This window comes from Ovis aries, chromosome 11, assembly GCF_016772045.2.
Source record: "Ovis aries strain OAR_USU_Benz2616 breed Rambouillet chromosome 11, ARS-UI_Ramb_v3.0, whole genome shotgun sequence".
Lineage (NCBI taxonomy): Eukaryota > Metazoa > Chordata > Mammalia > Artiodactyla > Bovidae > Ovis > Ovis aries.
In genome coordinates, this window is record NC_056064.1 from 50,124,264 (window position 1) to 50,136,374 (window position 12,111).

At 56.1% G+C, this 12,111-nt stretch overlaps 1 protein-coding gene across 6 annotated transcripts in view; it reads left to right on the forward strand.

Annotated features, from left to right (window-relative positions):
- Positions 1 to 12,111, forward strand: part of CSNK1D (casein kinase 1 delta) — a 42,164-nt gene that overhangs the window by 21,855 nt on the left and 8,198 nt on the right. For 2 of the 6 annotated variants that reach the window (XR_009595371.1, XM_042256228.1), the window contains exons 3-8: positions 322 to 470; positions 741 to 969; positions 1,300 to 1,470; positions 1,934 to 2,082; positions 3,993 to 4,164; positions 4,726 to 4,865. Coding sequence is in view for 5 of the 6 variants with exons in the window: in XM_042256228.1 (XP_042112162.1) it covers positions 322 to 470; positions 741 to 969; positions 1,300 to 1,470; positions 1,934 to 2,082; positions 3,993 to 4,164; positions 4,726 to 4,865 (1,010 nt within the window). In the remaining variant the exon portion in view is untranslated. Of the gene's footprint in view, positions 1 to 321; positions 471 to 740; positions 970 to 1,299; positions 1,471 to 1,933; positions 2,083 to 3,992; positions 4,165 to 4,725; positions 4,866 to 7,834; positions 7,900 to 9,021; positions 11,164 to 12,111 lie in introns of those variants that run through there. The other 4 variants (XM_027974310.2, XM_027974309.2, XM_042256230.1 and 1 more) reach the window with 4 other exon arrangements.

Here is a 12,111-nt window from a genome sequence, read left to right on the forward strand (position 1 = left end):
GGCATGAGGTTAAACCTGAGGAAGCCTGAGTAGTATACACTTCAGTTAATGACAGTGTATCGGCATTGGGTCATTAGCTGTGACAGCTTTACCATACTGGTGCAGGATGTCAGTCGTAGGGAGACTGGGACCCGGTTGTGGGAGCCAGTGAGGCTCTTCCTCCTGAGCCCCTCACTCCACCCCCACTGTGAAATTGGCCTTCCAGCCTCTCCCCACGTCACTGCTCACTGCTCCTGCCCAGCCGCCCCCCATCAGCATCACAGGCACGGGCATCCTCAGTGCAGATGCACGGGAGGCGGACTGACGCAGACTTTCTTGCAGTGGGCATCCCCACCATCCGGTGGTGCGGGGCTGAGGGGGACTACAACGTCATGGTGATGGAACTGTTGGGACCCAGCCTGGAAGACCTCTTCAACTTTTGCTCTAGGAAGTTCAGTCTCAAAACCGTCCTACTCCTTGCTGACCAAATGGTAAGACTTCATTTTTCTCCACTGAAGGGCAGCCCACGTGCTCAGCACAGGGCTGGATTGATTGATCAGTCTGATGAGGCCTTCAGGGTTGTTTGCTTCCTTTTTGTGCCATGCGTGCATACGGAGAAAACAGAAGCTTGTTAACTGTGCAAGAGATAGTGACCCATGGAGGCCAGGGCATGTTTGCAAGTGGGCCAGGGTTCCCCTTGGTTCCTTCTGCCAGGCTGCAGCCTGGGGTTCAACCTGTCACCCCTGCTTCTCCACCTGCAGATTAGTCGTATTGAATACATACACTCGAAGAACTTCATTCACCGAGATGTGAAGCCGGACAACTTCCTCATGGGGCTGGGTAAGAAGGGCAACCTGGTCTATATCATTGACTTCGGGCTGGCTAAGAAGTACCGGGACGCCCGCACCCACCAGCACATCCCCTACCGTGAGAACAAGAACCTCACTGGGACGGCGCGGTACGCCTCCATCAACACACACCTTGGCATCGGTGAGCCCTCCCGCCCTGGCTGTCCTGCAGCCTCTTGGGGCCCCTGAGGGTTGGTTGTGGCACATTGGGTATGGAGGCTGGCACCAAACCTTCGTAGCAAAGGCTGGCATCTGGGCCTGCAGACCTTGTGAGGCGTGAGGGACAGCATGTGCTGGGGCTTCCTAATGGGTGGCAGTGCATCTCCTAACGGCACAGCAGGGTTGCTTCTGCAGAAGCAAAGACTCCACGTGTCCTTCTCTGAGGCTCTGAGTTTATCCCCAGGCAGCATCTGTGGGGTGTTGCTGTGCATGCTCAGGCACACCACCCTGACCTGCTCTCCTCTCTATCCAGAACAATCTCGAAGGGATGACCTGGAGTCTCTGGGCTACGTGCTCATGTACTTCAACCTGGGCTCACTGCCCTGGCAGGGCCTGAAGGCTGCTACCAAGAGGCAGAAGTATGAGAGGATCAGTGAAAAGAAGATGTCCACTCCCATCGAGGTGTTGTGCAAAGGCTACCCTTGTGAGTGTCTGGTGGACAGTCAGCCAGTTGTAGTTCTGTGGGAGGGCAGGGGCCTGTGAGGTCTGGAAGAAGGACTAGGGAAGCCCCCCAGAGGCTGGCTGTCCAAAGCCCCCTCAGCGCCCTGCATAGTTAGGGAGCTGAAGACTGGGCAGGTGGCCTCCCCTCCGAGTGGCCACAGCCTCTGTCCCTGGTGCTCCTCTGCCTTCCTGAGCCATAACTCAGGGAGTTTTCCTTTTGTTTTTGTGAGACTTCTCCTGGGATAAGTGTCTCCGATGAAGCTGTTATGCTCTGTGGTGCTCAGTTTTCTCATCCTCTTTCCCCAAAGCATGCCTGATGTTTCAGGCTCCAGCATTCGCAGCCTCTCTCTGTGGCCGTGAGTGGTCAGAGGTTCTGTGGACAGACACCATTCTGGCTCTCAGGCAGGAATACTGCTGGTTACCTCTGAATCTTCTGGTGTTTACAGCTGAATTCGCCACGTACCTAAATTTCTGCCGTTCCTTGCGTTTTGACGATAAGCCTGACTACTCATACCTGAGACAGCTCTTCAGGAACTTGTTCCATCGCCAGGGTTTCTCCTATGACTACGTGTTCGACTGGAACATGCTCAAATTTGTAAGTGTGCCCCCAGCTCACTGACCACTCAGCATGGAAGGGGCTTGCCTGTCAGCAAAAGGCTGCCAGCTGCTGCCATCCCTTTCTGGGAGCTATAGGCGGTGGGGCTTCAGGAGGCATGGCTGCCACATGGGGAGCACAAGGGGTTCTGAGAAGCAAAATGCCAGCGGGCAAGCCAAGGAGGCACCTCAGGGCCACGATGGAGTCCACAGTGCAGGTCTGCCCAGACCAGGGCTCTCATTTGAACTCTGCGGTCCTCAGGATGTTGTGACTGCGCTGGTCTGTGAATTCCTTGTCAAGGGGATGTGACTCCCACCGGGCGGGGTGAAGACATTCCCCTCCTCCCCTCACCTGGCTGTGCTGAGGCCCAGCCTCCCAGGGGTTGGGTGGCCTGGGAGGTACCGTGTCTTAGGTCTCCGTGTGGCCTTGTGAGGAGCTAGACCTACCGTTTGGTTTCCTTCGTCACCCAGTTTGTTCATTATTATGAGCCCGTGTTTGTGTGCACGTGCACTGTCGGGGCTCGGGGTGGGATAGAGTGGGAGCTTGGACTTCAGTTTGTTTCCTCTAAAACAGGCCACCTGTCTCTGAGTCTGTTGTAGGCGTTTGTTTAATCTTTGACACTACAGCCAGAATCCCAGTTTTTTGTTTTAATTTGCACTTCCTCTTTCATTAAAAATGTGTTCTGTGAGCTTAAAACAAAAATTGGCATGTTTCTAGGGTGACAAAATCTGATGGAGGAACAGAACCTCCTCCTCAGAGTGCAAAACAGGAAGCCTTATCCCGTGGCCTCACGGGTGCATGGGTGCTCACACGGACCAGATCAGGGCAGAGAACCACAGCCTCCTCAAGCTGGTGCCAGCCCACAGAGCCAGCGTGCCCTGGACCTGGCCCGTGCCATCCTGCCAGACCTCTTTATTAGGATGGCCTTCGAAGGACAACCTTCGGGGGCAGTGCTGCAGGTTCCTTGGAGTCTGCACATCAGGGTGCACTTCCTGCCAGAGCCACTGTAACAAATTCTTTGTTCTTACATCGTCACCCTTTACAGGGATTCGGCAAACCTCTTCTATAAAGGGCCAGACAATAAATGGTTTTATCTCTGCCATCTGTATGGCATTGTGACCGCTCGACTCTGTGTTGTGTATAACTGGACAGCCGCCAAAGCAGTGCGTCAGTGAGCAGGCATGACTGTGCCAAGAAAACTATTTGCACAAATGAGTGTGGCTGCATTTGGCCCATGGGCTGCAGTTTGCAGATTCTTGCCTTACGGTGCTGGTGATTAGGACATAACCTTTACTAGGACAGGTACCCTGGCGTCACCACTTAAAATCCAGGGTCCCTGTGCTTCTCCCTGAAAGTGTTGACTAGCTGTTCTGGGAGCAGCTAGTTTAGCTGAAGTGGTGCCCACTGCCTCGCCACCTGGGACGAGCCTGGCGGCTATTCTCGTCTCATGCACACTAGCAGGATGACTCGAGCCAGGCGTCTGGGCTCTGGTTAGACTCTTCAGCTGACCAAATGCAGTGCTTTCTTTCTGCCTGTCGCATGGGTACCTTCCCCCAGCTGTTGCCACGTTGGGCCGCCTCTGACCTTCGCTGGTTCCCATCCCCACATGAATAATCGCAGAGATGAGGGCTGCCAGATGCTGTTGGTGGTTGGGTTCTGAGGAGTGATAAGGCGAGTGGGTAGAGGTTTCCTCTGCTGGGAAAGGAGACAAGCCTGGTTCCGCTCGCCCTCGGTCGTGGGACGGGTCAGGCGCGCCCCTGGAGGGAGGAATGCCTGACTTGTCAGAGGTTGCAGACTTCGGGGGGGCCTGTTACACATGCCCCCGTGTTTTTTCGAGTGGTGGCCAAGGGCCTCAGGTGGTTTTTCACCAAACCCAGTTCAGTTCTGGTGTCGCCCTCTTTCCTCCATAGGGAGCCAGCCGGGCAGCTGACGATGCTGAGCGGGAACGCCGGGACCGAGAGGAGCGATTGAGACACTCCCGAAATCCAGCCACCCGCGGCCTCCCTTCCACGGCCTCGGGCCGGCTGAGGGGGACACAGGAGGTGGCTCCTCCCACCCCCCTCACCCCTACCTCACACACTGGTGAGTGGTCCCAGGGCTGCAGCTCACCCTGGTCCCCGCGCTGCAGGCAATAGGGGTTCTATTTTGTGTGTCGCTTGCTCCGGACACTCCAGTGTGTGACCTCATGGGGTCTGGGCAGTGTGCCTTGTGGGTGAAGCGTGTGCGTCCTCGTTCTGTTCATTTCTTACTTCCGAAATTAGACACGCCAGGGAACCACCTGGGATAGTGCCTTCCATAATATCTATTTCTCAGAAGTTGGCCTGTTGAAGGATTATGTTCCCTGTGAGCTCTGTTGCTTTGCCTCTTGTTCTCATGACACAACATTTAGCCTCTTCCTTGCCTGTCAAGACAGGCCTTGTAGGCAGAGGCCCCAGCCACCCTCCCACTAGACTCCTGGTGCTTTACTCCCAGGGATCAACCTGTGATGCCGGCCTAATCTTAGGGTGCAGTAAGCTGTCCTGTGCCTGAAACTGAGGCAGCTGAGGGTCCTTGTTAGACGTGGTTTTCAAGGAGAGACCCTGTGCTGGAGTGTGGGGCTGCATTCTGAGGCCTCACGCTTGCCCCTGTCTCCCTCTCCTCCAGCGAACACCTCTCCTAGGCCCGTGTCCGGCATGGAAAGAGAGCGGAAAGTGAGTATGCGGCTGCACCGCGGTGCCCCGGTCAACATCTCCTCATCTGACCTCACGGGCCGGCAAGACACCTCCCGCATGTCCACCTCACAGGTACGCACCCCGTGGGCCAGCACCTGAGCTCGCCCAGGTCGGGTGCTGTGGGCCTCTGACTTTTCCACGTTTGGTCTGGTCTTATGGGCTCCAAGCAGAGTGAGGTCATAGTTTCAAAGGCATTCCTTCTTTCCTTCCTTCCCTTTCTTCCCATATTCTGGTGTTTTAACTGATGGGGTAACGTTGTACCCCTCAATGCAGCTTGGCCCCTTGGTTGAGAGCCTCCTTGATGAGCTGTGTGAGGTAAGGGCTCTACACCCCTCCCCTCAGGCTGTGCTGGGACGTGCCACAGGGCCCTCTCTCTCCTGCTGCCCTCCACATGACTCCCAGCCCCCGGGCAGCCTTGGAGCCTTGGCCATCTTCCCTGTGCAGGCTGGTGCTTCCAGCCTGCTCACACCATTTGTTGTGGGCACATCCAGCCTTGAAGACTCTGTCCTCGATCTTGTTGACCAGCTGTTCCCCCAGCAGAGTGCCAGGGCAGGGGTGGCAGGGATGGTGTGTTGCCGGCCGTCACTGCAATGCTGTGGGCAGAGGCCTTCTAGAGCCCAGCGCTTGGCAGTGTGCTTCGGGGCGAGGGCTTCTGTCTTCTGGTGCCCCTTCTGATGTCTCTTCTGTCTGGCGCGGCAAGTGTGCTCAGAGGTGCAGGGCCTGGTCCCAGGGCCCCCCCTCCCCCCGTGTCCTCTTCCCACTGTGGCTTTCCTCGCTGTCCTTCTGTGCTTGCTACCGTGCCTCCCTCAGCAGAGCAGCTCTTTGCCCACATGCGAACGTTTTTCCTCAAGTCGCGTCAGGGTCTCCTGCAGTCAGGGCAGTAGGGGCAGACAGGGGTCAGGAACAACCCAAGTGAACCATTTCTCCTGCTTCAGCCAGTGTCCCGTGGGAACTGGGACTACCCCCTGGTGTCTTCTCGATGGGCAGGTGGCGGGTTGAGGAATGTCCGAAGCCCAGGTCCCGGCCGTGTGCTGGGGCAGCGGCCCTGTGCTTCACCGCGATGCCTCACGTTTACGCTTTGCGTCCTGCCCTCCTCGGTGCTTTCTGGGCAGTGGGCGTAGAACGTTGGTGAATTTGGTGGATCGAGCATTTTGTGAGAACTCCCAGAACCTCAGTCCTGTGGCATCCAGCTGATCTTGTGGCAGAGGAACAAGGTGTGCCCAGGCACACTTTAATCAAGTGAAATTAATGTTTCTGCCAAATTTACTAGTAATTTACTAGCAAGTCTACTAGAAATGGGTTTTTCTTACATGGTAACTTTCTGTAAGAGACTGAAGATGCAGGTAGTTCAAATTATGCGGCTCAGTGGGTCAGTAATGAGATTGGACCTCTGAGGACTCCCAGCCCCACAATCGTCCTCTGTCACCACAGGGCACAGAAGGGGCTTAACAGGTTTCTTCCCACAAGCCCTGGAATGCATGAGCTAGCAGTTGGAAGCAGGTCCCTGGAGGTGTTCACCATGCCTGGCCAGGCGGGCCTGGTAGAGGGCTCCAGAACACCTCAGCCAGCAAGAACAAGGAAGGGGCAGGCTAACTTCTTTTTTAACACAAGAAAACGTGTTTTGCTTTGCGGATCATTGAGGGAAGTGGAAGAGGCTGAGTCCTGAGAGTGCCAGGCAGTTATGGGTTTTAATCTAGCCTCTTTGCCACCTTGTGTCCATCTTCATTCAGCCCATGACCCCTGAACGTTGACAACACACAGCTTCAAGACCTTTCCTGTAAAATCTTTCCATCACAATTGCATGTCTTTGCCCCCTGGTTCTCTCTGCTTTCCATACGAAGAGGAGGGCCTGAACAGTGGGGTGGGGGGAGCCAGTCTCTGAAGAGATTCAATTTGTGTGTGTCCCTTCCAAAAGAAGCACCCTAGTTACCCTGGGAGTTTCCTTATGATCTTCATGTTGAGGGCAGCTGGACAGCTCTCTCCTTCAGGTTTTCCTGATCATCCCCCAGGTGCTCTTCCTTAAGAGACTCTGAAAGACTGCTGACCACCAAGGGTGTGATCAGAGTTGCTCCAGCTTTTATGACTGTGGCCTCCATTCACACACCCCACCCCCAACCCCCACCAAAAGATGCAAGCAGGAATAGGGCCAATGACACACGGATCCAGGGGCCAGCACCACGTGTGCACCGAGCCCGGCCTCCTCTTACCAGCTTCCTTTCCTCAAGGAGAGGTTGCATCCTGCGCCAGTGTACCTAGGCCAAGGAGGTAGCTCATCGTCAGCACACAAGCGCCTGGAGCCACTCGGCTGCTTGGGGGACGGCCCTGCTGACCCTCTCCAGCTGGGGGTGGGAGGACGTGACACGTCCCTTGCCCTAGCCACCACTCCTCACCCCCTTGTCCTTCTCCAGGGACTACAGTCCCCACACCCCTGACCCCAGCCTGCGAATCTGGCCTCTGTTGCTGGGATGTCATAGAGACTGAAAGGCTTCTGGCGGCTGAACCTGTGTGTGATGTTTCTCTTTGTAAGAAGTGTCTTTTTCATCCAGTGCTATGAATAGAACATAATGCTGACCCGTGGTGCCAGTTTTTCCTTCGGATGGGCTGACTTGTTTTAATTCTGGCTCTCCAAATAAGGTCCGCAGCCCTGTCCTTTTCCGTGTGTCAGTGAGAAAATACATCCAGTTCTTGTGTCACGGGGAGGTGGTGTCCTCTCCATCTCCCGAGCACAAGCCTCAGGAGCCCCTGATGCCAAGAGCTTGTGGAGGGGCTGTTGTCCGGGCATCCAGTTCTCTTACTGCTTGAGGAGTTGGGAAGGATCTCCCTCATTGGCCTCCCTGATGGATCCATCCTCGAGGAGCAGGGGCCACTCTGGAAAGGTGGGACCCAGTTCCTTGTGTGGTCCCGGGATCCCCTCGAGCAGCCCCAGCCAGGGGTCCTGGACCTGGTTGAGGCAAGGCAGCACTTGTGGAAACAGGAGGGCCTTACATGCTGGTCCAGCCAGTGGAACCCTTACCAACAGCTGTCTTTTCCCCCCACCTCAGAATAGCATTCCTTTCGAACATCACGGCAAGTAGCTGCACGTCTCCCCGTCGGAAGGCAGCACTGGGTGAGTGTGCTCACGGCGGGGCTCCTTGGCAGGCGCCGGGCCGGGTGGGAGCTGCCGCCCACTCGCCGGCCTGAGGGAGCACGCAGTGGGTCGGGCTTGCATGCCAGGTGCCCCAGGTAGAGCCAGGCCCCGGCCCAGGTCGTCTCCTTACGTGGATTCCAGAGCAGCTACGGTGGGCTCTCCAGTCTGGGATGACCCCAGAATCCTTTCCGTTGGCCTTTGGCCCTCGCCGTGGTCTCTAGTCGGGAGCTGGCATGGGGAGCAGGAGCCCAGTCTTGGCTCCAGTGGCCCCAGAAGGCTCGGGGCCTTGTGGTCCCAGGTTGGTCGCCGGACGTGTATTGTATTGTGCTGGCTGTGGGGGCCACGCTTGGTGGGGCCTCTTGCGCTCTTGCTGCGTGAGACACTCCTGATGGTCTCTGCTGTCCTGGCTTTGTCATCTCTCTTCCTTTAGCATTGATTTCTGTCCTCGTTTGCTTTTCTTTTCGAACTTGGTCTCTGCCCAGCATCTTGTCCACGCTCTCGTCTGTATTAACCCATCAGCCACAGCCGCCTGCTCCCTGCCGTTGGTGCATGGCTGGGCCTCCCAAGCCCAGCTCCCCTCTTGGTGGCGACTCTTGTGGCTCCTCCCAGCTGAGGGCTTGCAGCTTCTGTCCACTCGGCACCGCGGGGCAGACCGGCTGTAGTTGTAACGTGACTGCACTCTTGGGGGACATCTTGATGGGAAGCGCTTTTCACGTCTTCCCCCAAGTGGAGTCCCAGTGCCCACTCGGGGCCTGGTCCTCTATTTCAGAACACCAGGCTACTTCCTAGGAAGGGGGCGCTGGGCATCTCTTGCCCGCTTGGACTCCGTCCGGTCTGACTGATCATGAGCTCGCGGCCCCGTGGCCTCCTTGCCTGCATGGCTCTTCTTCCTTCCCCATCTTCCTGTCACTCTTTCTGCTGCACGTGTCCTGGCCTCGAGGGACCTTCCAGAGCGGCTGGGGGGCACATGTCCAAAGGGGCTAGGTGGCATCTGTCCCTTCCTCCTCCCCGGGCGCTGTCACTGGTGTTTTGTGCTCAAGCCTGACTGGCTCCACTCCTCTGGCCTCACGCTGACCTTCTCCTGTGCTTTGGCTCCGACAGATTCCCGGTCGGGTGGCGTCCAGTGGTCTGCAGTCTGTCGTGCACCGATGAGAACTCTCCTTTTTGCTGAGGGCAGACAATGCATGGCTGATCTACTCTGTTACTAGTGACACGCCCCCGGTCTAGAACCGAAATGTTAACACCGGGAGCTCTCCAGGCCACCCACCCAGCGACGCCCATGGGGGAAACAAAACATAAATCCAACCGGACAGACTCCAAGCGCTGCCATCGCCAGGGGCTGCACTGAGCCCCCATGAACTCGGTTCTAGCGGGGCTGGGAAGAAAGCAGTGAGACGGTTGCAGAGAGAATCAAACTCCCATCCAAGAGCCTTTCAGTCCCCTCCGTGGTGGCGCACCCGTGTCCCTGCCGAGTCTACTGTAACTACCAATCTTCTACTTGGTTAAGACAGTTTTGTATCATTTTGCTAAAAATTATTGGCTTAAATCTGTGTAAAGAAATCTGTCTTTTTATTGTTTCTTTCATGTCTGTTTTTGCGGTCTTAAAGATGCTGACTTAAAGAATTCTGAAGCAGGTGCTGGTGTGGAGTTTGTGTAGGAGTGAGGCAGGGAGCAGAGCACACGTGGGTTTCTGTGGTCTGCGTCTCGTGGTTTGTTATGTGGTCCACTGTGGAGAAGGGATTTTCTCATCAGAAGTTCTGTCACGTATATGCGCGTGTGTAAGTAACATGTGTCCGTGTGCCGTGTGTCTCGTGACTTCATTAATCTAGTTTTGGCTGTCACGCTCCCTTCCCCACTGTAAACTGAAATGCCCGCTCACTGCAGACCCGCTGGGATTCTTGGATCATCAGGGCAGTTAGAAAGTGCTGGCCACACGCACAGGCGCAGCGGGTGCTTCCCGACAGAGCAGCCCATGGATCTGACCTTCCTAGACACGACGAGAAGGAAGCTGAGCCTGAAGACTGCAGAAGCCACGGCTTCGCGTCATGTTGCTGATCCCTCGGGAGAGGATTTCAGAGACTTGGGCTCCTCCCTGGAGTCATGTTTGGTTATGTTGGTGGTGGTTGCCCCAGTGCTTTCGAACTTAGGAGATTTTCTAAATAGGCTGTCGATACTACCAGTGCAGGTTGGCCCCCAGTCTGGGTTAACATCTCTGCTCAAAACCAAGGGCCGTGGTGTCCGCCCTGTGTGCCAGCATTGCCCAGAAAGGCCAGCGGGCCCAAGGGAATCCACTCTGAAGTGCCAAGAAACAGGTGACTCTGACGACTTGATGTCCAGGAGAGTAAAAGATAACATGCTTTTGTGACCTTCCCTGAGACATAGTGACCCCACAGAGGCCAAGAGGCAGAGCAGGGCTGAGTCTCCCCAGAAAGACCCTCCGGGGCAACCAGGCTCCAGGTGGGTTCCTGAGACACCCTCCCTCGCTTTGCAGCAGCAGCAGCAGAGGCATCAGCTGGTAGTGGCGGCTGGTAGACAGGAGCCTCCGTCTCTGGAAGTGAGGTGCAATATATATGTTCATAGGTACTTTCACATTTCTTCCCATCATTGCCCTGCAGTGTGTTCTGTTTAGAAACAGGCACTGGGAAGCTAGGGACCTGAAAGGTGTCCATGTCTGTGTTCTCCCTTCCTGCCCCCAAAGTCCCAGCACAGCGACGCTGGTCCTAGGAGGCCCCGGCGGCTGTGTTGATGGCGCAGAACGCAGCTGGTTGCTTCTTTCTGAATCCTGAGCTGGCTACTCTGTAAGTGTTTCGGGGTGTGGACACTTGGCCAGGTGGGGCTGTGTTTCTGGGAGTGTAGAGGGAGCTCGGGTTGGTTGGAGTGAGTGGGGGGCTTTCATCGTGGCCCAGTGCCTTCCTCAGAGGTGGGCGTCCCCCTCCTGGAGAGCTGTTAGCAGCTGCGGCCCCGATGTTCTGCATCCAGGTTTTCACCTGAAATTGCCAGATGGCATTTTAGAAGTGGACTCCAACCCTGAGTCCTCAGCAGTGTGGTTGTGGACAGTTGTGTCCCCCCCGCCCCGTCGCCCCATATTTAACTCCCCATCCTGACTTGCAGGAAACATAGTTGGAATGTCTGTATCAACCTGTGTATCAGTGGCCAGTCTCTGAACTGCGCTTTTGTATGACCACTGTATTTGTGTCCTTAACCACCATGTAAATAATAAATTCATGACGACTTCTGCCTTTCTTCCCTGCCCCTGCCATGTGGTCTTTATTTCATCAGTTTTGAGTTTTGATTTGTGTAGATTAACTTTGTGAAACTAATTTTCTGAGACTGGGCATTCGTGTCTGTCCTTGGAAGCCTGTTGGTGTACTTTCATAAGCTGATCGGGAGCAGGTGGGATGAGCCCCTGGGGCGTGGCGGGGATGTGGCTGAGCTGCTGCGGGTGTAGGCCTTGAGCACACACCCATCCCCTGCTTTAACCACCTCTGTGGGAAGGACATGCTGCCATTCACCTTGTGTTCTCTGGGGAGTGAAGAGCATGGTAGTTGGCCTGTAGCCGTGTTCCTACTGCCCGTGGGGGGTGCTCATGGTACCCATGAAGGGGCCCCTGCTGGGACAGGGGCTTGGGCCCGGCTGTCGTCATCCCAGTGTGAGCACCAGCCTGCATCCCTCACGCCCCAGGTGCTGTCCCTTCTAGTCAGGCAGTGCTGGAAGGGGGCATCATCTCTCCAGCTGTTGGGCTCATGGCCTCCACTTCCCTCTGCCCCCGGAGTTGTTGGAGACCAAGACACCCCTACCCCTGGGAGCTCCAGGCGGAGCCGAGTGAGAAGGTGTGGCCCCGCAGGAAAGTCCTTCCCTATTGAACTGGGGCCACAGATGTGTTCCCATAGATGTATGGTAACTAAGCACCTTCTGGTCCACACCCACTTGTCCTGGAGCGGAGTATGCCAGCCTTGCATGTGCTACAGGGAGAGTCTTGGTGATGCCACCCGCATGCATGGGAAACAGGTGGGGCAGGTGGGTCTCCTACCCGCCACTGGTTTGTTTACTGCTCACAAGCCAGGTGTGCCAGGCTTGTGCCAGATGGTCCCTGAGGATGTGAAAGAGCCTGAGCTCTTCTTTATGGGTTCCCCCTCCTCCCCTAAGCTTGCTGACACTTGGACTCAGCTGAAATGGTGATGAGGTGAACCC